The sequence below is a fragment of the Paramisgurnus dabryanus genome, chromosome 1, assembly GCF_030506205.2.
Source record: "Paramisgurnus dabryanus chromosome 1, PD_genome_1.1, whole genome shotgun sequence".
Taxonomy (NCBI): Eukaryota; Metazoa; Chordata; class Actinopteri; order Cypriniformes; family Cobitidae; genus Paramisgurnus; species Paramisgurnus dabryanus.
In genome coordinates, this window is record NC_133337.1 from 15,882,571 (window position 1) to 15,910,274 (window position 27,704).

General features: G+C 37.0%; 2 protein-coding genes across 2 annotated transcripts in view; one reads left to right on the forward strand and one right to left on the reverse strand.

Moving 5' to 3' along the window:
• The window catches only part of LOC135750550 (uncharacterized), a 65,705-nt gene that overhangs the window by 34,632 nt on the left and 3,369 nt on the right, over positions 1 to 27,704 (reverse strand). The gene's annotated exons all lie outside the window — the stretch shown is intronic.
• The window catches only part of LOC135760676 (proton myo-inositol cotransporter), a 78,896-nt gene continuing 55,305 nt past the window's right edge, over positions 4,114 to 27,704 (forward strand). The window contains exons 1-3 of the mRNA XM_065274758.2: positions 4,114 to 4,846; positions 19,634 to 19,793; positions 22,098 to 22,306. Coding sequence (XP_065130830.1) covers positions 4,300 to 4,846; positions 19,634 to 19,793; positions 22,098 to 22,306 — 916 coding nt within the window. The 5' untranslated portion in view covers positions 4,114 to 4,299. The remainder of the gene's footprint in view (positions 4,847 to 19,633; positions 19,794 to 22,097; positions 22,307 to 27,704) is intronic.

A 27,704-nucleotide genomic window follows, 5' to 3' on the forward strand; every position in this document is an offset into this window, starting at 1 on the left:
TTGGACAAATGATAATGAGGAACCCTGCACTCTCTAACAACAAGAAAAAAACAGCAATTGCGAGATAAAAATTTTTCTTTAAAAGTGGCAAATGTCACTCTCTCAATGCCAAATATAATTATCCAAAGCAATTTACTGTGCATTAAGGTACATATTGGTATATAAATTAATTTTAACTTTCTATAAACCTATGTTTTTTAGGGCCTAACTATAGAAACACAATCGTACATATTTAATTGGTACCCTAAATATAGAAATTAATGTTATTTTATAACCTACTATCACCAATGCTAAACATACATTAGTTTGAGACTCAAACTAAACAATTTATTGGCCTTAGAAGCATCCATGTTTCGCGTGCAAGTATAGTTCTGTACAGCAGATGGCAGTATGTCTGTTTGTCTAATCTAACCTCATCCCAGCTTTTCATGTCCAGTGAACCACAGATAATCTACAAGATAAACATATTAATAAGAAATAAAATGGATGAATACAAAGAACATCAAGCTCTGACAGAAGTGTTTTTTAACCAGCATGCAATCAACAACCAGATTTTATTTAATTATTTCAATTCAAATGTATTTAAATTGTGCTTTTTACCATGTTGCATTATTTTAAAGCAGTTTTATATATAAAAGGGAAGCACGGTTAACATAGAATTTAATTAAGGGTATTATTGTAAATTTTCATAAAGAAGAATGTAGTCTATATTTTTTTCTCAGACTATAGGAAATTAAGTCAATTAATATGATAGATAACAAGTATTAAATTAAACCAGACATGCCTTTCCAGTTTACAGTACATGGAAATGGCTGATAGACATTTTGCACAATATGTATAACGTGATTTATTCTGCCAGGAACTATGTGTTACTGCATTTTTGTTGATCTTAAAACCACAATTTCCTGTCTAACACTAACACTAACCCTTTGATGTGAAAATGGTGAAAACACATTTTTAGCTCACATACTCAGTCATAAACCTAAACCTTGCACCTGCATCAAAGAACGTGGTTCAATTAACTGATTGTATATGCAAAACGGAACTTACATTAGTGAAAGCTGTTAAAAGGCTCCTATTATACAAAATTCACTTTATAAGGTGTTTGGACATAAATGTGTGTTGGCAGTGTGTGAACACAACCACCCTACAATGAAAAAAATATATTCACCCCTTCTTTTTGAATCCCCATTAAACCAAAACAGTCTCATTAGACATTCTGTTTTAATTCTATTAGCAATGTGTTGTCACACTGCTAAAGCCCCGCCCACGGCCGCTGACTGACAGTCTTGTATTACCATAGTTTCTGCCTTCAGTGAGTTGGACATTATCTGCTATTTTTCTGTGCTTCCTTGCAAAATTACATCTATTTTAACCAAAGCATCTATTTTGGTAAGGGAGCGAAGAGCACACGAAAAACAGTGCGTTTTTGCACACACCCGAATGGGGCATTTTGGACATTAAATAATAAATGATCTGTGGGGTATTTTGAGCGGAGACTTCAAAGACACATTCTGGACACACCTGAGACTTATATTAAATAATGTGAAAATGGGCATAATATGTGACCTTTAATATGGCCTTAAGATGGGGAAGAAGATGAAAGGCAAAAAGAAAAACGTCTCTTATAAATGCATAATAAATGTATGCTTAAAAATATTAAAACTTGAATTTCTCCTGAATATAAATGTTTTTCTGGACAATAGCAAAATTCTATACTGATCAAATGAGAAATTTTGCTTAAGTCTTAGTTTTGTCGGGTTTTAGTCCTTGAAGCAACCTTTGAGCAATAAAATCATCTTATGGTAAGCACTTGTAGTTAAGTCTGATTTTGGTTTTATCACACATTGTACAGGGAGACCCAGCTCACCCACAGAGCTGTTTAATGGACAAGTAAAGCTTCTGGTTATAAAACTAATTCCTAATTATATGCAGTAACTGTGCAGTTCCTGTCAGTGACTGACAGTGTGAACATTAAGTCCCACTTTTACTAATAAGCAATGATTTAAATTTGTGCCTTGAGATTAACCAGCGAAATCATATTAAATTCATTCTGCTTATTTCCAGAAAAAATATGCATGTGCATGCAATTTTATTGTGCATGCATTGTATGTAACTAAATCACCTCATGTACTTTCATGCCTGAATAAAATATACTTTAGAAAAAAATGATCAAAAAGGTCTTAATATGTAACATTACATTATTTGTACCAATATGCATTTTTGAGGTACTAATATGCACTCTTTATGTGCAAATCTGTACTTTTTGAAAGGGTATATCCCCAGTGATAACTGGGATATATATTTTGGTAAGATTTTTTTTGTAATTTGCTGAGATAGATTTTATAGCTGTAAGATGTTAACAAGCAGTATACTGTTGATTTTTTTGTTCAAAGTGCTTAGCTAAAATTGGTTTAAAGAAGCACACAACTGTAAAATGTATCTAAAAGGTTTGGTCAAAACCCAAAAATGTAATTACGTTTATTCAAGTATAAATTATTATGATCTAATATGAATCAAACGTGCAGCATACTTGTTTTTTAACAAAAATGTCCTATCTCTGTAGGCTACTTCTTTGGGGCAACGACGTAGACAAATGTTGAGTTAAACATGTTTTAAAACGATAATTTTGAAGCTAAGACTTTGTTATGTTTTTACAGCATGGGCGTAGATTTAGGGTGGGACGCTAGGGACATGTCCCTAGCAATATTCAGGGAAGACTGAATTGTCCCTAGCAATAACTTCGACCAAACAATTAATCTGTATTTATATATTACCACTAATGTCCTTCTTATTCTTGTGTTTTCTATTTTTTACTCATTATAATTTTTTTCAGGAATCATTTAAATGAGATTAGAAATCTTTTGCAATCCCGTTCTGTAAAAATGACGCTCTATGTGGTACACAAACGGTTAACAGCTTTCGTTCTCTGCAATGCCCGCCTCCGTAACTCACATCGCTAATATGATTGGCTTTGCATTTCTTTAGTCCCGCCTCTCTAATCACATTGCTAATATGATTGGATTAGCATTTCTTGAGTCCCGCCTCTCTAAATCACATCACTTTATGGTTTGTCTTTACTCGCTACGTGTGATAGGATGGTTTCACTTTGTACAACGCGCCAAAGTTCACTCAAGACACGCGTGATTATTCGGGCTACAGGTAAGTGAGGAAGAAAGTATTATTATACACCCACTGTAACTGTTTCATTCACAAAATACGGAACAAGTTGTGTCACATAATGATTCAAGGACAGTGTTTTCACCAATACACGACAATCCCATGTTAACCATGTTAAGTTGCAAACTTTTGTCAACCTTTTATAAATGGGGTAGCAAGGTTATTTAGGGGGTCCCTAATCCATGAAAGAAAATAACCCCAACATGGTAAAAACATGAATTCATGTCATGATTGCTGAATACTTTACATTACTGCACTGTGGTCATTTGCACAGATGTAGACATAATGTAAGGTTGCATTTTAAACTTAAAATTATTTTATTTCACACTGATTAACTGTCTGTTAATGAAAAGAAGATTTAATGTGAACTACAGAAACGTTAATAAACGTTGTTCAGGAAACAGCATGATATACATACCAACTTCAACACTGGGATTTTTTTGGCAAAATTAAATTAAGAATTAAATATTAATTGCATATTCTTCATTGTAATAAAGTAAATATGGTTATATCTTACAATGTGATTTTCTTTTTTTTTTTTACAAAGACTTTAACAGTTACTGTTTATTAGGCTCTAGGACATAACGAATTGTTTATTATAAATTTGGGATGGCCGGGGGTGGCGAGTCAGATGTTACTGAGTAAAGTGCATACTGAGTTGTCTGTTGTTTGTGTCAAGTAAACGGTGATAAACAGTTTTTGCAATGCAACCATTTTATTTATGTCCCCACCAATGCCAGAATCAAACCTACGCCCTTGTTTTACAGAATGTAATTTTGTTAAGGAAATGTATTAGAATTCCACCTGTTGTGTAAAAACAGGACAACAGTCTAGTATGCATAGTCGCATGTTACTCTACACGTGTGTTTCTGTGTGTAGCTGTTTGACGTCATGCCACGTCACGATGATGCTCAGCTCTACCTTTTCCTCCACTCTCTCATCAGTCTCATCCTTCAGACTTGTGAGCAGACGAGCATCACAAACTTATGAGGAGTGAACCCGGGAAGACCATAAATAAAATCTCACCAACAACACATCCAGCTGTACTCTCATCCGCATACTTTTCCAGCATTTCATCTTTGACTCATCTTGAGATTTTATTCGTGCGGTTTTTCACTTATGTCCCGCAAATCCAGCGATGACTATCATCTACGTAGTATGAGCAATCTTATGAGTGAGAGGAGAAAGCGAGTGTCGGATGATGGAGAACGGAGTCTCATCAAGGCTCCGTCCAGCGCCAGCATCAGTAGCAGCGCGCACGCAACCGCCGCGCCCGTCGCGTCCCCAGCGCCGGCGGACCTGGAGCGGGCAGCGCGCAAACAGTTCCAGCAGGATGTCACGCCGAGCTTCGTCTACGTCCTGGCCGTGTTCTCCGCGATCGGCGGCTTTCTGTTTGGCTATGACACCGGGGTTGTCTCCGGTGCGATGCTTCTGCTTAAGAGGGAAATGAACATCACTGTCCTATGGCAGGAGCTGCTTGTGTCCGGGACCGTGGCCGCGGCGGCGGTGTCCGCGCTGCTCGGCGGGTGTCTCAATGGGTTGTTCGGGCGGCGGGTGTGCATCCTTTTGGCCAGCTTCACCTTCTCCATCGGAGGAATTGTGTTGGGATCTGCTCCTAATAAAGAAGCGCTGCTGGTTGGACGACTCATAGTTGGACTGGGGCTTGGTAAGTAAAAGACGCACCTGCTGGTCCGCAACTTTGTTGTACTCGTAACATCAGGAAAGTTTTGTTGTTAAGGTGGCAGGTTTTGGTCCTCCCAGCCTGGCAAAGTCGGTCAAGCTGGTGGGTCAGCTCGTCTCCCAGCCTGACCAGCTAGACCAGCTTAAAAAGTGACCAAAACACAGCTAGACCAGCTTAAAAAGTGACCAAAACACAGCTAGACCAGCTTAAAAAGTGAACAAAAAACAGCTAGACCAGCTTGCTACACCAGCAATACCAGCTCACCAGCTGGTCTTAGCTGGATTTTTCAGTAGGGAGTAGCCTACCAATACAGTAGTTTGGTGTTGCAATTCAACTTCAATTTTAATGACAAGGAAAATAAAACTACTTTCTACTAAATAAGAATATATGAGTTTTTCCTTGTGGATTTTGAGATTCATTCTACCTGTCCAGGTGGGTCTTGGAATTAAATGGTTTGGGAAAGGCTGAGTCCTAAGTGTATGCTTTGTGTGTAAATGACAGAATGAGCTATGGCAATCTGATCTCTTTCTCCTGGATCTCACTTGGTAAATTAAAAATTGCTTTCGTTTGTTACCCTGGACCACAAAACCAGCAATAATGGTAAATATTATGTAATTGAGATTTATACATCATCCGACTAAGGTTTCCATTAATGTTTTGTTAGGACAATATTTGGCAGAGAAACAATTATTTGAAAAACTGGAATCAGAGGGAGCAAAAAGGATCCTAATAATTTTTGGCATAAAAATTAATCATTTTGACCCACACAATGTATTGGTACTACTAATAAAAATATACCCATGCTACATACAGTATGACTGGTTTTGTTGTCAAGGGTCACATGTATGTTAGTCCTGTTAAATCCATGAATTGAAAAGAGTACAAACTATTGTGGACTATATGTTGTTTCAAATGAAATACTGAACATTTTTTTAGGTTATCCACTGCCTCAATATCACTAATTTACAATTACTCTATAGTCCCCATCACTCTTTAAATGTATTCTCAAAATTGAGAATATAAAACTGTGTTTCCTAACACTGTTCCTACAAGCTTCTTTTGTCAGTATGGTTTCATAAAGAACCTTTAACCTTTATCTTGCAAAAGGTTCTCTGTAATGAAAAAAAATTCTACAGCTTATTAAAAGGGAATAAAGAATGTTTCTTACATTAATAGTGTTGATGGACGATGTGGGGTGAATAAAACATTATTTGGCCTTATTTGGTTTGGGTCAAAATGTTCATAAAACTGACGATCCTTATTTTTTTATGGAATATTGCATTGAAAAATCCAGCCAAGACCAGCATAAGCTGGTAGCTGGTTTTAGTTGGTTTAAGTTGGCAGCCTGGCAAAGCTGGTGATGAGTCAGCTGGTCTTCCAGCCTGACCAGCTGAGTCCAGCTAGACCAGCTTAAAAATGACCAAAACACAGCTAGACCAGATTAAAAAGTGACCAAAACATAGCAAGATCAGCATGCTACACCAGCAAAACCAGCCTAAACCAAGCTCGGAGACCAGCTAAAACCAGCGCACCAGCATATGCTGGATTTTTCAGTAGGGTGATATCAATTATTTATCTGTGCATGACATTTAAATTATGTCCTCAAATGTTTAATAAAAACATTAACTTCCATTTTCAACATTAACATCTCTGTTTGATGTATGTCCTGGTGCGGACTATATTGACTGTCTAATGGCCATGCTTCCAACTTCCTACCATAGGGCTGCAACTAACAATTATTTTCATAATAAATAAATCAAGCTATTATTTTTCCTGATTAGTTGACTAATAGGATAAAAAAAAATATTTACTTAATTAGAATTTTCACTTATTATAGCTGGCAACCCGGACCTGGCAACGCTGCCTTGCTTTTAAAAAAGCTGGTCGTGCTGTGAGAAGAAGTGCCTGATAAACGTGCAGCTCGCGTTGTATCAAGATAAAGTGCCTGACTTTGAGCAGCTCGCGCTGTATGAAGAAATGCTGCGAACCTGGCAATGCTGTCTTGCTTTTAAACAAGCTGGTCGCATGGCGAGAAGAACCGCCTGATAAACATGCAACTCACATTGTATGAACCAAAAGAAGACTTTAACTCAAGACTCAAGCAGTACACAGTATGAAGTAGACGCTTGTCTGCGCTGTCCGATGGTGGTGCATGTGGTGTTTATAAATATGTATACATTTGGTACCAATATATACCTTTGAGGTACTAATATAGGCACTCTTAAGGTACAAAGGTGTACTTTTTGAAAAGGGTACCAGCTTATTTCTCTGAGAGTGTAGAGGTTACTTTACATTTCTTTAGTGCAGCTTATTTTACTCATGCATAATTAATTTGTAATGCAAATGATAGTTTTTATTCATATTCTGTCATAACATAATGTGTTAGAATGTGTTCTTTTAGTAACTCAAATCTATGAAAACATTACATCTATCTATCTAGACCAGTGTTTCTCAAACTTTTTCAGCCCAAGGACCACTTTATTTTCCAATTTTTTTCTGAGGACCACCTAACAGAATCCTACTCTAACACTCCCCCAATAGGAAGGATAAGCTAAGTTTAAGTTTAATATGCAACTGTTTCAAGTCAAAAATATTTTTTTTAAAAACAAATGCAATGCTATGTTCAGAAATTATTTTTCATTTGAAAATGTAAATGTGAAATGAGTTGCAGCTTAATATGAACAACAAACTGCACATGTGAAAAAAAAATGCAATTAAACATACTATAACAGCCAAGGCCGCCTTAATGCACGGGCTTACCTGGGCTGAAGCCCAGGGGCCTCCCAAGTTCAGGGGCCTCCCAAGTTCACGTTTATATTGTTTTGTAACTTGTCAGGTTATCTGTCAATCACTCTAACTGCACGTTACATGGCTGCTGATTGGTCCGTGGTAACTTACTGTGAAAAAAAATATCAGACGTAACAGATTTTTTTATTCCGCGTAATGTAATTAAGTGCGCGTTGTCAACTTGGCATTCCTGCATGTTAGACTGAGTGTGACAGAGAAACAGGAAATAATCCACCAACAAATGAAAGAGTAATTTCTGAAATTTCATAATAAGCACTGCAGGTCTCTCTCTCTTTCGCGCGCGCGCGCCCGCTCTTTCTGTGCTCGTGCAGCTGTCTGAGTCTCTGGCATACAGAAGTCTCTCCAACTGTGCACAAGATACTGTGCCGCCAAATAAAGAAAGGAGTTCCCGAACATATTAATGCTGTTCGTTGTTATAAAGTTTAAGTTTACTCGCGTTTATATCAGTGACGCGTGCGCAGCTGGAGCGATGTAGTTTGACGCGATGTTAGCTCACAGTACACATCTGTTGGTTTAGAAAGACGACGCAACGGTAAATGTGCAAGTCAAAGCGCGACAAGACCATCTCAAATAATCATCCCCTGATCGCACCATTCATATTTATAATCTCCTTATCTAAAGATCTTATATACATGTATGTTCCCTGTCTGTTTTGTGCATATTCATACGTGTTCGTTTTACATGCGTAGTATGCATAAATACTAAATACAATGCACACTATATCTTCAATAGCCTACAAAACAAATAACTGATTAAAAAACAAGATTCTGTCTATAAAGACGTATCTTTTGTTAACATTAATGCATTTTCACTTTAAAACTAACTTTAACTTCTTATATTTTTAAACTGTGGTGAGCATTTAGTTAGTGAGTGACAATTTTCTGCAAATTTGTATATTCCAAAAACTATAAAGCTAATAAACATATATACTCTCACACATTTTGGTTTTATTTTCACCACAAGTTGCTGTGTTGTTAAATAAAGTGTCTTGTGTTTATGCTCAAGTGGGCTCAGTGATATGTTAATAATGATATTATGGTGTTTTCTGGGTCAAAGAGGGAAAACTCGCTGTTGTATGTATTGAAAGAAACTAATGCATTTTGTGATGTAGATTACCTAGATATTACACTTATTTTTTTTTAAATGAGACTATAAATTGAGGGTATGGGGGGCCTCCAAAACATCTCAGCCCCAGGGCCTCACATTGGGTTAAGGCGGCCCTGATAACAGCCTAGGTCCCACTTAATGTCATTCCAAAGAGCCATTAGTTTAAAACTGAGGTGGTGGGAATATGAAGTCTATGGCTGTAACTATGGTAACAATAAAATACTGAAAAAAATGTTCCCCTTAATGTCCAAAATCACTGAAATTACAAAAACTAGTACATTACAAAACTAATAGATCTGTGGATTTTAGCTGCTCTCAGTTGACGCTTGATCTTTTATTTTGACTTTTCTTTGGTTTAGCCACCAATCCATTTTTACGTTATTAAAACAGAAAGGCAAGAACTGATATCACAGTTTTGCAAGTGCATTAAAAATCTACTTAAATAAGTGACGATTGTATAAACACTTGCCTAGTTTAGGTCATCTTTTGGCGGACCACTGGGGGGGGGGGGTTTGGCGGAGCACTAGTGGTCCACAGACCACACTTTGAGAATTACTGATCTAGACAATAACTGTGTCTAATGCTTTTAGGATCGCATGTACCCTTGGAGATTAACTAAATCAATAAAATGACAAAATTCAATCCAGCTGCAACAGATCCAAATGCAACACATGCATTTAGTGATGACATTACTATATCGTCCAGTGTTCATCTTTGATGTATCTGAAGAAATTATTACAGACGTGGTGGATTTTAGTTGTCTTTTAATTACTCAACAGACTAAAAGTATTTACTTTTCATATGTGGTAACGACTCAACAAAAGCACAAAGTTAGGTTCTTTAATGTGATTTCAATATGCTTGATTACTCTAAGGAATTATAGACAGGCTGTTTAATTGCTTCTCTTAAAAGAGACTGTGGCAGGCATAAAGTGTGCATAAGATCACCAGCTTTGATAAGATTGCATGCTGCGCCTCATTGACGATTCAGAACTATTTTTAACTCGGGTAATTAGATCTGAATCAGAAGGATTCATATGATTTGATTGGGTGGAAAGACTGACAGAGCTTAACCTGCTGAGCTTCAAGTGGTATTTTTCATTAATGCTTGTGCTTGGGCTTCCAAGAAAAAAATGTCCCATGGGTGTTTGGAAAGAGCAATTTGGCTTATTGTGTACATAATGTCATTAGGAAAGATTGCTGTTTTCTTAAACTTTATATTATCTGGTTTATACAGTCTTGATTTATCAAATACAGATAATCACTTTTGCCTTTAACCCATTTAGGATTGGGAATATAGCTAAAAAGATTCTTATATAAAATTCAACCGTTTATTGTTTTCAATATAAGTTTATATTTATGAGTTTAATTTTCAATGCAAGAAGTAAAATCCATTTAAAGAACGCATTCACTTCTCTGGTGATTTAGCCCGGTAGCAAGCACTATATCTTTATGCATTTGTTCTGCAACAAGATAAAAAAAGTACAGTCATGTGTATTTTTTTCATTAATTGACAAAAAATCGACAGTATAAAAGTATTACAAACAACTTCCAAACTTTTGCGAACCATTCACATTCTACGCTGACATATTGATGCAATCGATCATGGTACCATACCATTGAAAATACCATTTTACAATAGGCTTGTTCGACTTCATAGAACAGACAGGCGAATGCGTCAAAGTACCACGAGAGCGAGTCGATATTAGATTTCTCTGTATGATTTCTCAAATCGCTTTCGCGGTACTTTGACATCATCCGACTGTCTGTTCTTCTGGCGCCGCATGAAGTTGATCAAATCCTTTATTCAAAGCTAACATAATGACCTAATCAGTCACGAGCAGTGTTGGGGGGAACGCATTTCAAGTAACGTGCATTACGTAATAATATTAGTAAAGTAACGCATTACTTTTTAAATGTAAACATGAATATTTGAGTTACTTTTTTAAAAAAGTAATGCAAGTTACTTTCAGTTTAATTTTGATTAATTTGATAAAAATGATTTATGTACTGAATTAAACTGAACGTAGTCACATAGAATTATGCACTCTATGCGTACACACCTGTAGTTTGAATCAGAAACTGAGATGGCAGGCCAGAGCTCAACATATATTTGATCTCAATACATATATATTTTGACCCTGGACCACACTCATAGAAGGGATTTATTTATTATATGAATAAATAAGCTTTACATTGATGTGTGGTTTGTTAGAAAGGGAGAATATTTGGCCAAGATACAACTTTGAAAATCTGGAATCTAAGGGAGCAAAATATCTAAATATTGAGAAAACCACCTTTAATGTTGTCTCTTACAACCCTCGATGTTAGTCAAAGGGAAAGGGGTCAGAAAACATTTAACAAGATAAGGAAAAAGGCGCAGAGCTAAAACGATGCGGAGCAAACCAAGGCCAAGATTTTTATTTACTGTATTTTCAGGTGAAGTGAGTAAAAAACCAAAAAAAAAAAAAAACTATGTTAAGTTAATATAAACAATTTTTACAAAATAGAACACACAGACATAGAGGGGGCACGTGGGGCAACCAAAAAAATGGCGTGGTGATGGTGCAGTGGATCAGACACTCGCCTTTGGTGTGAGAGACCCGGGTTTGAATCCACCATTGTGTCCCTGAGCAAGACACTTAACCCTTAGTTCCTCCAGAGGTGTGCAACCTCTGACAGATATAGCAATTGTAAGTCGCTTTGGATAAAAGCGTCAGCTAAATGAATAAGTAAAAAAATCAAAAGCTGTCTAACTTTTAGTATACTCTTCTACACTGACTATTAGAAAATAATTAAAGAGAGTCATTTGCGAATGGTTTAGCAGTGCATAAAGTACTGAGCAACACATATTACTAATGATGAATACATTTTTGATATATTTATGGTAGAAAATGTACAAGAATATTGATAATTTTGACCCATACAATGTATTGTTGGCTATTGCTACAAATATACCTATATGACCAGTTTTGTGGTCCAGGGGTCCTTTGGTATCTAAACTCTTTGGTATGCTTTGTTTTATATTAAAGGCTTATGTTGTTTGCTCCAAATGCCTGTATTGTGAGTGTAATATAAATAAAATGAATCCTGGTGATTTCAATTGAAAATTATATCCCAATACATGTCATCATTGCAAAATGATACCCCAAAATATAATTTTCATCATTACAGCAGTAGGCGAAAGTTTAGAGGCGCTTATTTAGTAAACGCCCCAGTGACAGCTTTTGTACCACTTTTTCTGAAAGTGTAGCAACCTCACAGCATCAAACTTAACACCTGTTGTAACACCATGGCAACTGTATAGCAACATACCGGCAACTACGCACACAGACTATGAATGTGAACAGGCAAGCATCTCTCATATTTCCCTCACAAATAGTTTATTCCACCTTTTAATTTGATTTAGTCTATTTCAATGTACAATACATTTCATAAACAAATGATCTCATAACCTACCCATAAGGTCACCCCTAAAGTTTTTCTTGGGTAGAAAGACAAGATGTCTGGTTTTAGAGATTGAGCCTAATTATTTCAGCCCTGACCTTTGTGAGAACACCATCGCAGTGGAGGGCTCAGTTGAATCATAAAAACGAATGACGTATCTCTCAAACCTGTTATCCTCATTTTGCCAAGGGCTATGGCAGCAAAATCTTTCTTTCAGTTTACTGGATAAATGTGAGTCAAGTCATAAATGCGATGGTCAGAAACATCACCCTGAAGGATTCAGGGAATTTACTCGCCCTTTAAACTGAGCACAGACCTTTCTGTTAATCACGGTTGGTGTTAAGTGTCGGTTCAGTTGGCCTGGTGACGTCTAAGCCAGTGCTGTGATGAGAAGTTAGGCTGTTTAGGCGATCGTCTGCTGTCTCCATGACTCCACAAGCCTTGTGTAGTTAAAGGCCATTAGAGAGTTGGCCTCTCACGGTGAGTGTCTGGGGGAGGCAGTTGACTTAAGTGGATGGGTTTTTCCTTTAAGGTCCTGAGGCTGATAAAAAAGGATGGCCGCCCCAGCCTTCATTCCCACTTTGTGTACAGCGTGGAGTGAGTCTCGCACTAATGAGTCGGTTTTCTCATTCGGCTGCTGAAGAACAGTAAACTTTAGCAAAAACATCTTATTCGTGCTAGCTACAGTCGCTACAGCTGGGCTGAAATAAAGATGTTTTTATCTGGTTTATAATAAAAGAAGGCACATATCGTATACTGTAATGTTGTAAGTGACTTTCATAATTGCACTTTTTGAAACAGACACATTTAGTGATTGCCATTAATGTGGAAATATAACACATGCATTAGAGAGTCTTGTGCAACATCAAAAAGCTTCTGAATTTGGATTAAATGTTTATTGTGTTTGCTTTATTCATATCGACTTTGTTTAGACTCTAATGAGCTGCCTTGGTGTCTGTTGCATTGGAATGGAAAATACGTCACTGATTTGTAATGCTTTCCCAAAGTCCCTTTAGGAATGTACTGCATGCAACGCCTCTGGGGAGTTATTTCAGTCATGCAAGAAAAAGTCCTATCTACTTGAATAAGAAAAAACAGATAGCTCAAAATGTATGTGCTTAAAAATACCTTTTTTCCAGTCGATTCACCTACTGAACATGTGCACGGGTTGGCAATCGCTTTACGCTACTCTATACTGTATATAGTCATATTTGGCCACATTAAGCATTGCATTCGTAGTAAAAGGAGTGCTCAGTCTTGTTATATCCGATATCTTTTGCTTGACTTAGCAACTGTGTTAACAGTGATTAGGTGCATTAGACAAATTGTTCTGCAAATAATTACAACAGAGTGCAATGTAAGCTATCTGATATGATGCTGGGTAAGCATGAAAAAAACAGTATTGGATGAGAGAGTGAATTATGTAAATTGTATTTAAGCATTTTTCTCACACCTCTGTCATTTGTCATGGAGAAAAATAGGCATTTAAGCAGAAGATATTATTAGTACCTGTTACATTATGCTAGGATTGTTTTCTTTTAGTCAAATCCTTTACTAACATGTCCGCGAAAGTACATACTTCCATACTATACAGTCAATATGTGAGGCGAGTAGGCATATGTGCAGATTCGAAATTGATCTCATGAGAATACGTATGTATTTTTTATGTAAAGTTTGGTTGTATAACACATACATTTACTTAAATTTTCTTACACACTAAAACGTATAATATCGACATATTTACAGAACTAATACATTAATTATTTACCTATTTTACAGATTTTTACAACTTTACAGATGTTACGATTTTTACATATTCCCAATCATAAATATTAAAATTTTGGGCATCGGCGTTTCTTATTTATATTAATGCCATGTTTTGTAGTTGTAAAAACGTTATAATGCTACGATTAATGTTGCAAATACATCTACATTGCATGCTTCAGCATCTATTTTAACATAGGGCTGTCACAATGTTTAAATAATTGCTTTACTGCGATTGTTTGACCTCATTGCGATGATTTCAGATCACTGCAATGATTGCACATCTCTCTAAAAAACACAAGGGGGAGCTGCAGCACCTATATAAACGAGACCGTATCAGAGACCACTCCTTAAACCAACACCAAAGAGTTTTTTTAACCTTAAAATAACGTTTCCAAAAAAGTTTCAGTGGTTCATCCACTCAAAACAGGGTGAATGGCATTTTCACATTCGCTTTGCAGCCCTCTATCGGCCAAAACCGCACTAAAGAAGTTTCCAACCGTCGGGTAGTGGTCCTGTAGTTCGAGTGAAAACTACAAAAACTTGCTTTACGGCAGACCTACAATCCAATCAGAGCCAGCTATGCTGCAGTATTTAGGACAGTGCTAATGAACAATTACGCGTCTAACCTGTAGGGGGAGCAAAGAGCAATAACTCTTTAGTGTTGCTTTAAAGCGGAAGTCCACCCTAAAACAACATTATGCTCCAACACTATATTTCATCACATATATGTAGTTGATTGTGCTGCCATCAAATGTACTTATTCCATATAAAAAATTAAAGCTTTGTACTGCTACAGTAACGGTGATTTGACGACCCGTCAAATCACCGGAAGAAAAATGCACATAAATGTTCTAAATGGAGGCGGGTCTAGAGGCAAGATGATTGACAGTAGATGATAACGTTCTTTGACTGACAGCTGCACAGGATGAGCTAACGTTAGCTTGCTTTGCTCGTGTTCATAATAACAATAACATGATAATAATGTCTACATATGTTTACCGTAGTTACACAAAACAAGCAACAACTAAGCCAAATTATGTTTTAAATATTTTTATCATTTTACCCGAGTCTGCGGAAAAACCCGGCTGAAAACAGTACTTGAAATCTTCCTGAACAAAGTGCTGGCTGCATATTCAAATTTTCGAGTAATCTGTTAGTGGTGTGTCAAATGAGTGTCGCGTTTATGTAAATAATAAGTCCCGGTGGCCTAAATTTGTTGTCCTTACATCCACATACTGCACAGGTTCTAGTCATCTTTTATTGAGGGTTTTGGTGATTTCCCCTTCAGAGACAGTAAAAGTGGAGTTACTCTTCAGTTGGGTTCGTCTGCTGGATAACTTCAAGCTGACCTAAGTTGATTTGAGAGCAGGTTGAGTGGTAAAAGAAGTTATTAGGCTTGTTTAAATTCATGCGGCGCCTCAAGAATCGACAGACATCAAAGTACCGCGAGAGCGATTCGCTAAATCATATGGAGAAGTTTGCTTTTAAATCACTCTCGTGGAACCTTGACGTCATCCACCTGTCGGTTCTTGCGGCGCTGCATGAAGTCGAACAAACCTGGAGGCTGCATCGGTTAGTGGGTGGAGCTAAGTCCTCAGTTTCACGAAGTGCATTCTGGTTTATTGAGTCCATCAAAGACCGTCACGAATATTCCGCTTCAACACACTATCAATCTAATAATTGAAATCGTGCAGATTTCTTTTTTTTCAAGTGTAAAATGCTAAATGGACATAAATTACCTGTGATAACAGGCGCTTTAACTGACGCAAAGCCATTTAATACAGTGGGAAAACGGCATTTAAAGAAATGCTGCAAAACTTTGATAAGCAGCACGAAATGCCAGGTAAAACATACATTTTCGAAACAACAATTCCAAATATAGGGAAGTGAAGAATGCTATTCTTAAGGATCTGTAAGGATTTTTTTTTTTTCAAGGCACTACAAACATTAATAGACACCAGTACTAATATGACCTTAGTAGAATTGGCTACTAAGGCCTGTTCTGGTATAGTCGGTTTATTTTGATTGCATTTTTATTTTCAGTAATTGTTCAAACACTTTATTGTGTTTATTTTTTATGAAGAATTTTCAGTTTTTAAGATATATTTATCAATGTACTACATATTAACAATGAGACCAGGCTGCCAAATTCATAGTTTCCACTTCATTTTAGATGCTACCTACAATATGTAGATAACAGACTTCAAGCTATCCAGGTTTTAAAAGAGAGAAACTGCTGGAAAACGATTTGGTTTAATTGCATGAACGATTTTTTAAGCTTTCAGAAAAAAACTGTTTAATGTGAAATTAACTGAATGCATCTTTTAGACCTCTCAGCACTTGTGTAAGAACAGGTGGCACGCATTTTCACCCCATTACACCAATCTGCGTTCAGCATGCCACATTCACAGCCCTGCAGAAAACACTAGCTGGTCTCAGAGCCTAGACTGGTTAGGCTGGTCTCTTTTCAGCTGGTTTACAAGTTAAATCACTCTCAACACAGACATCATGCTTATAACTTAAGCATTTTGAATGTCTGCTCATGTACATGTGACGTAATATTATTCCTATAAAAGATGTATGCAAAAGCATTGTTGGGTAACCCGCATCAAATACTTCTAATACATTCTTCACCCACGTGAAGGCTGCGTATTTCAAAGCGTAAATGAAACTCCAATAACAGTTGTTGTCTCGCGGTATTGATTAACCCTCTTGCGAAGCAACCAGTGAGGCGTTCCCATGGCAACAGGTACGTTGTCTGCCGGGCAACGAGAGCGACAGCAAGCAGTGAACTGGGGCTATTAATAGACGTTATAGGGAGCGGTGATGTCGTAGACCTTGTCAGATAAATGTGGCCACGCACTTTATGTTTGTTTTCTAGTAGTATAAATATCACATGAACATTGGATCTGTCACCTCACATTGTTTACATTTATCCTCCATCCCATGTTATTGGGAAACATTTCTGTGATGTCCCAGTGATTCCAGAAATCACTTGTGAGATAATGTGAGGTCTCTGGGATGTAACTGGTCAGGATTTGGCCAGTCTGTAGCATTGACAATCTCATAAGCCCTGTTTGACTGAGGGGAAACATCGACAAACAAATCATGTTCACTATGCACACATATTGTGTGTGTGGTCTTACAAAGCCCAAGATAAGGTTCTTTACAGAACTGTGTCAGTGTTATAAACCCTACAATATTTGAGGATTTATTGTGTTCACAAGAAACTTAATTTATTTTAGTTACATGAATAACTTAAATAAATTGAAAGATTTATGTTATACTCTTTACATTTTGTTTCTTACTTACATTTGATTCATCGCTTTAAATGAAATTCTGTATTTCAGTAATCATCAGTCATAATTTATATAGCCTGTCATTGCAAACGTGTTACTTTTAAAATAAGATAAATGTTTAGCACACAGAAATACTGATGCTGATCTTTTTCATAAAATTATAGTTAATATTTAAAGACTAGGTCTTAGTTTAATTGGGAAATATAACTAGTTTTAACAAACATGCCTTACTTAAAACATTACTTGTGTGCATTTTGAGGCAAAACAAAGAGCACTGATGCATTCTGTGATATGTTAGTGCAAGTTGTTTTTAGTTTGGACAGCTCTTATATTTATTTTAGTTGTCTAATTCCTGTCTAGGAAACCGCCCTAAAGCCAAAAAATTACTGGAGCAGTACCCTTTAAAAAGGTCCCCAAAAATGTACCATTAAAGGGACACTTCACCCATTTGCATTAAGCTTTGTATAGTTAGAACCCCAGTCATGTTTTTGAATGGTCGTGCATCATTTCATCAGTTGCCTCTGAGACAGGAGAAATACAGATTTTAGTGTTGCACTTCCTTCTTTCAATGATGTAAAAAACATCATTTTGCATCATTGAAAGAAGGAAGTCCAGTATCTTTGTTTAGGGGGTGAGACTACAAACATCCCTTTTCTCGGTCAAATAGCCACCAAATTCTAAATGTATGTTACATTTCGACTACAAATATGACACACTTTCAATAAAGATTAATGTTTCTATGGGTGAAATGCTCCTTTAAGGTACCAATATGTATCTCACAGGTACTAGTACAAACTCTTTAGGTGCAAAGGTAAACTTTTTGAAAAGGAACTGCAACAGCTCAAGTCTTTTTTATACCTTTTTTATTGATAGTATGCACTACATTCAATAACTTTTATGAAGCTGTACAGTAGCTTTTTGCAATGTCAAATGGCAAATGACATTTAACTTGTCATCTGTATCTTTTCAAAATTATGCCTTTGACAAGTCTGGTCAGGTTGGACATCAGCGATGTTGCAACATGACCAATAAAGTCATAACATTAAACCTGTTTAACTATTTAGGTTGACAAAACCTTTTGATTACAATTATAGTGCAGTCATATACATTGTTTAAACTTTTATTGTAGGTTTTTTTGTGATTTTGGGGCCTGACATTGTGTTAGTTCAATTTCATTATCAGGAATGTCGGAAGCCTCAGTGTTTACAAGTGTGGAGAAAGAGAACCGCTTCGACGTTTTTGTATGTCGAATGATACTAAGTAATGTCTTTGTGTCAGTTTATTGTTTGAAATGGTCCGCAAATGTGCGTTTCATATATGTAACACGTGACCTTGTGACGTCACTATGCAATTACATGAGGTCGCATTGGCGCGTCACAGGACCGGAGATAGACGAGAAGTTGGGGTTTAAAAGTGGATATTTTTTATTTTCTTGTCAAAAATGACAATAAGACCCTTATGCCTTGTTTGGGATCGTTTAGAGTCCTTTGAAACTCTGTTAAAACTGCAATTTTAAACTGCATTAAAACTGTTAAGTGTTGGGGTCCATTAAAGTCCATTAAAATGAGAAAAATCCTGGAATGTTTTCTTTAAAAAACATAATTTCCTCTCGACTGAACAAAGAAAGACATCAACATTTTGGATGACATGGTGGTGTGTAAATTATCTGGGTTTTTTTGTAAGAAAATTGACTAGTAATCCTTTAAACATTCTTCTATTTGTGTTTTACGCAAAAAATGTGGTTGAAAAGAGGAGTAAATGATTTAGCTTATTTTTTAGCTTATGTGGCTTTTTAACTTCTAACTCTATTTTCAATACTTTAATTAAAGCTTTTGATTACTCTGGAAAATGTTGTCGATGTTGTTAATGTTTATTCCACCACACTTTGAATATACACTAATAATGCTTTATTATTTTACTTGCAGTGCCCTTAATGACTATATTAATGCTTTTAATGCAAATGAAAAAAAAATCTGTACTCTGAAAATGGCTTGGTTATGTTTAAGCCATGTTGAGTAAATATTGGACAGAACACACCGCTGGGTTAAAATTGACCCAATGCTGGGTGGTTTTAACCCAACTGCTGAGTTATTATAACCCATAGTTGAATAACAATAGCCCAACATTGGGTCATTTTTAACTCAGCATGTGTTCTGTCCAATATTTACCCATTATGGATACAAAATAACCCAGCCATTTTTAGAGTGTGGTTTGTCAAAACATGCATTAAAATAATTTATGATCTAATTCATGCTCTTTTACAAGCAAAATGTACTAATGCTGCAAAGTGTTCTGTTGTTTTACATTTGTAAGCCAAATATTTAACTATGTATTCCTTCCTTCAGGTATTGCATCTATGACTGTTCCTGTGTACATCGCTGAAACCTCTCCGTCTCATCTGAGAGGACGTCTGGTCACTATCAACACACTGTTCATCACAGCAGGCCAGTTTGTAGCGAGCCTTATAGACGGAGCCTTCAGCTACATGCATCATGGAGGCTGGAGGTATGAGGTTTTTATGGGTTTAATGGTTTTATTTTATTTTTATTGTTCTGGCAGTCCTAGCTTCGCTGTTCATGTAACTCAATTGGTAAAGCGTAATACTAGCAATGCTACGGTCCTTGGTTTGAATCCCAAGGAATACATCCTTGAATGCACTGTAGTTTTTGCACAGGTGTTTATTAGGAACTGCTGAAAACAATGCGCAAGAAAGAGCCTTATATTATAACTTATTTAAATATACTTAAAAAGAACTTAATATTAACATCAAAGTGTTTTTAAAACATTTCAATGTTTTTTTACAGACAAATGATGTAGTTTTACATAATTTAGCTCATTTCCAATGCAAGCTCATGGCAATTTTAGTAGTAATTTTTTTTACTAGTGATGGGTCCCGCTTGAAAAGTTATGCAATACATCTAAATTCCAATTATGCATGCATATGATACATCAGGCCTTCCCGTTAACTTACGCTATATATTTTCGCTGTGTTTTATGTCTTTTTTTCTTTCTTTTTTATATAATTTTGGCTTGGGTTTGGGGTTAGAACAATTTTTTGTTACATAAAATGACATCCTATCCCAAACCCCAATTCTAACCCCAACTCCAAGCTGTTTAAAAATAGACAAAAACAGGAAAAACCTATATATTAAATGACATCCTAAAGCAAATCCCACATCTAACCCCAAACCCTAGCAACAATGGTTTAAAAAACAGAAACAAAGAGAAACAAATACATAAAGCGACGTGAAAAGATGCGCCATCTTAAGTGAACGGGAAGGACTGGCATGCACGCAATGCATGCAATGTTGGAATTAGGCGTTTGTATTGCACAACTTTTCACACAGTGTGCTATTTAAACGCACTTTATAAGTATGGGTTGCTTTTTTACAACTCGCCCCGCACCTGCGACCATTAAATAGACATACTAGGTATTGTAATGTAAATGAAAACAGGCTTTATGTCAGCCTAAATGTGCTTGGAAACAGCCATTAGATTACATCGCCTTGGCAACAACATAAGCTTTATGAACTAAAGAAATCACACTGAAAAAACTTGTGAACACCAGTTGCACATGATTGAATTAAGTTTTCTTAAAATGAAATTAATGTTAATTCATTTTAAAGAAAACTTGATTTAATCATGTGCAACCAGTGCAGCATGGAACCAGGACCCAGCCAGAACCGCAAATGTAGTAACAATTCCTTTACCCACCCAAACCGGGCCCACAGGTTATAATACGACCCGTGCATCACTAGATTTTATGAGGTGGTTAATTTGTATTAATTTGTACAACCATACTCATGCGTTTTCGTACTATTTGCTTTTGCCCCTATGACGTTGTGGTCAGGGGTGGAGTTTCATTATTGTATTTTTTATGATAATCGTTTATAATAAACTGAATTCATACAAATTAGCCAACTTGTAAAATACCTGCGAATCTGTCATTTTCTCAGATTTCCATCAATATGTATTATTGGTTTACCCACCATGAAACATTATACAAAAACTAACCATTTAATTAGGTGAATAAGATAGAAAGAGGACCTGATTTGATGCGCACTATATTTGCATCGACCTACTGTTATCTGGATATTATTTCATTTGGTTCGCTTTTGAATAACAGTCTAATCCCGAGTTGTCTTTGGCTAAATGGAATAGGAACACGGGATTGTGTTGAATAGATTAATCATACAGAAATAGTTCCACTCTGTGGATTTGTCAACCTCAGTTTGATGTGAATGTCAACCCAACTGGAAGAAATCAGGCTGATTCTGTCTGTAGCCTGGCACAATAAACCCTCCGAACAATACACAATAAACCAGACCAGCTGCTGAATATCTCACTTCAACATGTAGCTGGGAGAAAAATTTAATAAAAAGATCTACCTGATGGGAATGTTGCTATCTTAATTGTATAATTCATCTTCCTAGCACGAATTGTGAAAGTTTTACTGCATAATTCAATTCAATTTTATTTATATAGCACTTTTCACAATTGTTAATTGTTTCAAAGCAGCTTTACATTTATAGATGCAGGAGAAAACACAGAAAAATCGATGGACAACTTCTAGCCAGAAGATATGAAATGTAATTGATTTACAAAGAAAATGTACTGTTGTCTTGTCAACTAAATACAAATGACTGGTTCTTTAATAGTCTTCAAAGTAATTCTCAACTCTTAAAAAATAAACTGTTCTAATAGATACTTTTACTAATTGGGTGTGCTCGCGGGTAAATTAATCTCAATTATTTTAACTGCCAGCAGTTAATTAAAGCTTAAGATACCAATTGTTTCCCATCTGTGCAGGTATATGTTGGGTCTGTCGGTGGTTCCTGCAATGCTACAGTTCCTAGGGTTCCTGTTTTTACCAGAGAGCCCTCGCTGGCTCATCCAGAAGGGTCTTACCCAGAAGGCCCGGCGCGTTCTGAGCCAAATCCGTGGAAACCAGAACATCGACGAGGAGTATGATACTATCAAAAGCAGCATAGAGGAGGAGGAAAAGGACTGTGGCGAAGGTGAGATAACAGTCTTTCACACTCTCGCACATTCAAGGAGCATGTACAAAAACAAACACAGTATTGGTTCATTAAATATGGAAAGTACACAAAAGGTGCTTATTTGCAATCTTACAGGGACTTGCAACGGCAGAGCGACACAATCTTGTTCGTTTAAATTAACGTTTGGCTACTTCCAGCAACACGAGTGCCAGTGACCGTGGCGTAAGGAAGTGGGCGTGTCCAGCAACGTAACAAAGTTTAGATTTTTTTACTTGCAAATGAGCGACTTATACCAGTGGGAGTAAAGCAATGGAGTTTACTTCATCCGTCTTTCATCAGCAACTGCACAGTGGACAGTTACTCAATTGCTTATAGACATTTTCAGCGGAAACAACATAAACAAACAGCTTTTGTGGACCAAATTTAACTTCTGGCAGACTTCCGCATAGAATAAATAACAACAGAGTCCTACAAGAGGAGTTCTGATAACATGCAAAATAAATATATAAATATATATATATATATGACGGTTTTTTTTTTTCAGAAATCTTGTTTTTTGGTTGTGCATTCCAATTAATATCAATTCAACTGCAGTTGGTTTGTTTTGATTTAAACCTTCATAAATTAAAAAATATAGCTAAGTAGCACCATAAAACAAAATAATAACATGATAACAGTTCAATTCATAACTAAACCATTATTGTGGTTAAATTAACATATACAATGTTATATTAAGCTACAGATTATTCAATTTTTAACTGGCCAAATATTTCAGCACAGTGGTGATCCATGCTCGCCGTCTCCCCTTATCTGTTGGAAGCCAAAACATTTTTATTTTCCACTTTATTTGTTTCAGAGGTTAGTTTAGTTGCTAGCCAGACCAACAAACAAGCACAGACCAGAAGTTCACTTCAGTCCAGATGCGGAACTGCGGCAACGTGGGTGCATCCGACGAAACTGTTACTATGGCAACCATAATTCGGAATGCCTTCCAACAACTTTATTACAAAATTTGGATGACACAAAGCAACAAAGTTGTTTGCATGCTGGCTAAGAGAAAATTTTCATTCACAAAAAAAGAAATGAACAAAAGAAAAAATCTCAAGCCAAATTAGGGCTGCTATAAGAATGAAAGCCCTGATAATGCATTTTAACAGTTTGCTTACTATAATATTCCAGCGCAATTTGAGATTAAGAACCAACATTTATGATACAATTGTATAAGATTTTTTGACATGAAATTTTATGACTGAAATCTTACAGATAGATCTCAAAGGAATTTGTGCCTATTTTACCAGTTGGCTAATTTGTTTAAATTCGTACAAAGCGAATCGTAAAAACGTACAACATTTAAAAAACAATAATAAAAACCCCACACTAAAAACTTATGAATTACCATGAGATTGTGTTTTCTTTCCCCACTGTATGACAGTATTAGCCTAGAAATCTAGACGCACCCTAGCGGCCGCAAAATATATTTGCTGCCAGGGTTTAGTCTAGGCACTCACAATACACTTAACAGCTCCAAAAACCAAAATTTGGTCAGGCCAATCACATCGTGTGTAGCGTCTGTGGGGCGGGCTTAACATGATGACGACAGAGCTGCAACGGTTTCTTCTTGAAAACAAAGAATGGCTGCTGGGGAACAGCTTTCTTTTGAAGCGGCTTTGGTCGCGACTCTGGAGGACTTAGACTTATGTTTTTTTTTGAGAGAAGAGGAAATAACCCTACTGAAGTCCTTTTTAAGCAAGAAAGATGTGTTTGGAGTTTTGCCGACTGGTTACGGTAACTACGTCACCTTCTTCGTTGCTCTGATTGGTCATAGCGCTATCCTAGCGTGCAGAGGCATTTTGAGGGACAACCTTATATCCTGCCCCTTGCATTGAGCCGTTTGTGTGAAGAGTTGCCAGACCTTACATCTTGATGTAGGTCTGGCTAACCAGGCTATGACAGTATGCCTATTTGTATTGCTGAGTGTGTTACTATAATGGCCTCCAGGTACAATAGACCGCCTTGCCCTAAAGGTGAATATATTAAAATGATTTTGTACTTATTATATTTGTCTTTGCATAAAAAATCATTTTACATTTTATACAGATAGTAGACTGCACTGAAATGTCTAAACTCTGTGCCTTTTTCAAAAATTACCACACACAAAAAATAAACCTACTAAAGGTCTGGGAACCATGGCAGCTTTGAATTGCTAAGGACCGCCTACTAGACAATATGACTGACATGTAAAACAACCAATCACATTTCGCTTTGTGCCACGTCACGTTTAAGGACTTGGAGATGTCACCACAATAACAGACGGGTGTGCAAGCATCATTCATGAACGTCTCTATAGTTTATAACGACAATGACCAACACATGAAAATACCTTGCATATTTTTAAACATTCAGCTTTTATTAGCATATTGTCTTCTTCCATCAGACGTCTTTGTATTGTGACCGGGCCGACTGTAAAAGATTGTGACACACACAGCTCCTAGCTGGAAATCCTGTATAATTTAACCAAACAGAGAATGACTTCAATATTTGATGAAGTGTTTCAAGAAAAGTGTTCCATATGCGTCAGACGTTCAGCCGTGGGCTTGACTTCTGAGGCTAAGACTAAGGGTGCTTTCACAACTGCCTAATTTAGTTCGATTAAATCTTACCAGATTGATGCGGTTCGTTTGGGCAGGTGAGAATGCTGCAATCGAACTCTGGTGCGCACCAAAAGTGGATCAAACAAGCGGACAGAGACCTCCTTGAAGAGGTGGTCTCGTTACGTTTTCAAACGTACTCTAGAGCGGTTCGTTTGTGGTGAGAACACAATCTGAGATCGAACCGACCTAACTGCAAAAGTAGTCCTACTGTGCATTTTTGGACTAAACCAGCTGCCGTAGTCAGCTGCACAGTGCATTATCGGATGAGGAAGTGTTTGTTGACAGTTTCTGTTACCAATATTAGCACAATGACAGATCGCGGACATACCTGGAGTTGCGAGGAGGTACAGGCGGAGCCTCAGAAATTTGGTGTCTGTATCCGCAATTCATTCTGGAAATAAAAAGTTTGTCTAGAGTGCTGTATACAAACTATGTATAACAATCAGATAAATATTTCAGGTGCAGTTGTATGTCCACGGTGTCTGCTGTATTTTCCTCATTTTTGTTTACTTCAGGGGTTCCGTTGGAATTTCACGTTGATTCTGACCAATCGAGAAGCAGTTTAGGAAATACTGTACGTTCAAATACATGTGGCCAATGAGTGATGTGGATCTTATCAAATGACTGAATTTTGTTTCGTTTTAACTGGTGTTGAAAACTAGCCTGGGTGCCAGCCGATCTTAGCCCTGCCCACAACATTTTGAGGACGGGAAGATCAGTCTGGGGTTTCTCTGTTGAGAAGCTACTATGCGAGACTCAAAGCTGGTTGACCAATCAAATTGTCAGGGCAGGCTTTATAAGATGATGGACAGATGATCAACCGAAACGTAGTCAACCACGTCACCAAAGAGCACGTGTGCTGAATCTATTTACAACGAAATGGCTGCCGCTGTAGAAACGCGATCAAGGCATTTGTTGATCGAAAAGATGTTTTTGCCGTCCTTCCTAAGGGATTCGGCAAAAGTTGGTTGCACTTATGGAGGACCAAGTTAAAGAAGCAACTGAAATGGGTATCACGGCGATGCAACTCGGCGTGCACGACGAGATGGATATAATTAGCGGTCGTTGCCAGCTACTTTTCGGAACCCCGGAATCGTGACTGCTGAATAAGTGGAGGGACATGCTAGGCTCCGATATTTTTCAAGCAAACGTAATGGGTATCGTCGTTAACATAGTAGGTGTTGATGTACGTTCGCTAACTCAGACTTAGTATAAACACAATGTTAGTGTCATTGTAGCGAAATAACTAGCAGTTCGGTCAGGCTGCAAAAAATATGTCATTTCAACATATGTCACACACTCCGTTGCCCTGATTGGTCATAGGTCTATCCAATTGAGTGCAGAGGCATTTTTCGGTTGAGACACGCCTCATAATCATAGCCCAATGGAGGGGTATCAGACTTAAATTCTGACTAGAATTGAGTATGACAACGTCAGGCTAGTTGAAAATTGCTAAAAAAGCTACAATGTATAATTTTTTGCTTTTGGTCTGACCAAATGAACGAAACTACAGATGTGAAAACACCCAATGGCAAAAGGACCTTAAAAAGTGATTTGGTTCTTTTGCTAATTACATCTGATTTGGAAGTCCCTAACAACAAACTGGAGAGTTTTTTATCCCTCGCTAGGGATGCACCGATACCACTTTTTTGGAATACGAGTATGAGTACGAGTATTTGCATTTCAGTACTTGCCGATACCGAGTACTTAATAAAAAAATTTACAGGTAACAGCTTTAGTCATATAATTTAACAAAAACAAAAAACAAAGGACTAGTTTTCCAGTTTGTTGTAAACTCTGCCTCTTTGGACAACACAAGAGGCATTAACCCCTTACACGCCGCTCAAACATAGACATTTCTCAGACCGTGGTATCGATTCCAGGTATCGGGGGACTTTTAACGAGTACGAGTACTTTAGAAAATGTGGTATTGAGGCCGATACCCGATACCAGTATCAGTATCGGTGCATCCCTATCCCTCGCTGCTAAAGATAAAGGACCCCTTTTAGTTTTCAAGCTCCATACAGAATATATTTGATATTATGCTACACAAGAATGTTATATGTTAAACATTTTTTATTTGATACATTCGAGGTACTGCTGTGAAGATCAACACAAAGGTACAAGGAAATAATATGAGGTAATTATAAAAAGAAAAATGGCTTCTTAATGACAAACTGTGCATACTGTTCTCATCATGGTAGCAATAAAGAAACCACAATGGGACCACAGCTTATAAGGGTCATGTGTATTAGAAGGTAACATTAGAGGCTATTTAATCTCACAGCGGGGCAATTAAATAGCATGTGGTGTTGAACAGCAGTTACATTCTGGGTTTCAACAAAGCAAATCTAATTTGACTGTAGGTGGAGCCAACGGCTGACCATAGGAGGTCACCAACCCCCAGCCAGTTACCAGACCTTATACAATCTACTGTATTTCACTAGCTAATCACATCAATCACAGTCTGCCAGAACTGACTTTAGAAAAGTGGTTCCCAACTGGTTTTGTTTCAAGAACACAGTTATAAAAATGTTTTTGTACGAAATTGAATCTCTCTATCTTCTGCTTCTCTGCAGTTAATAATTCAAGGCACAAAACACATTGTGCAAATTACTCTTGGTAATACTTGACTTTGTTTGCCCTTTTTTGTTTTTATTATGGATGCAAGCTGCCCAGGTTTCTATGACCGGTGAATTTGTCTCACAGTGCCATAGGGTTTGTTTGAGTGGCATTTAACATAAAATATGGCAAGTAGATAAGAT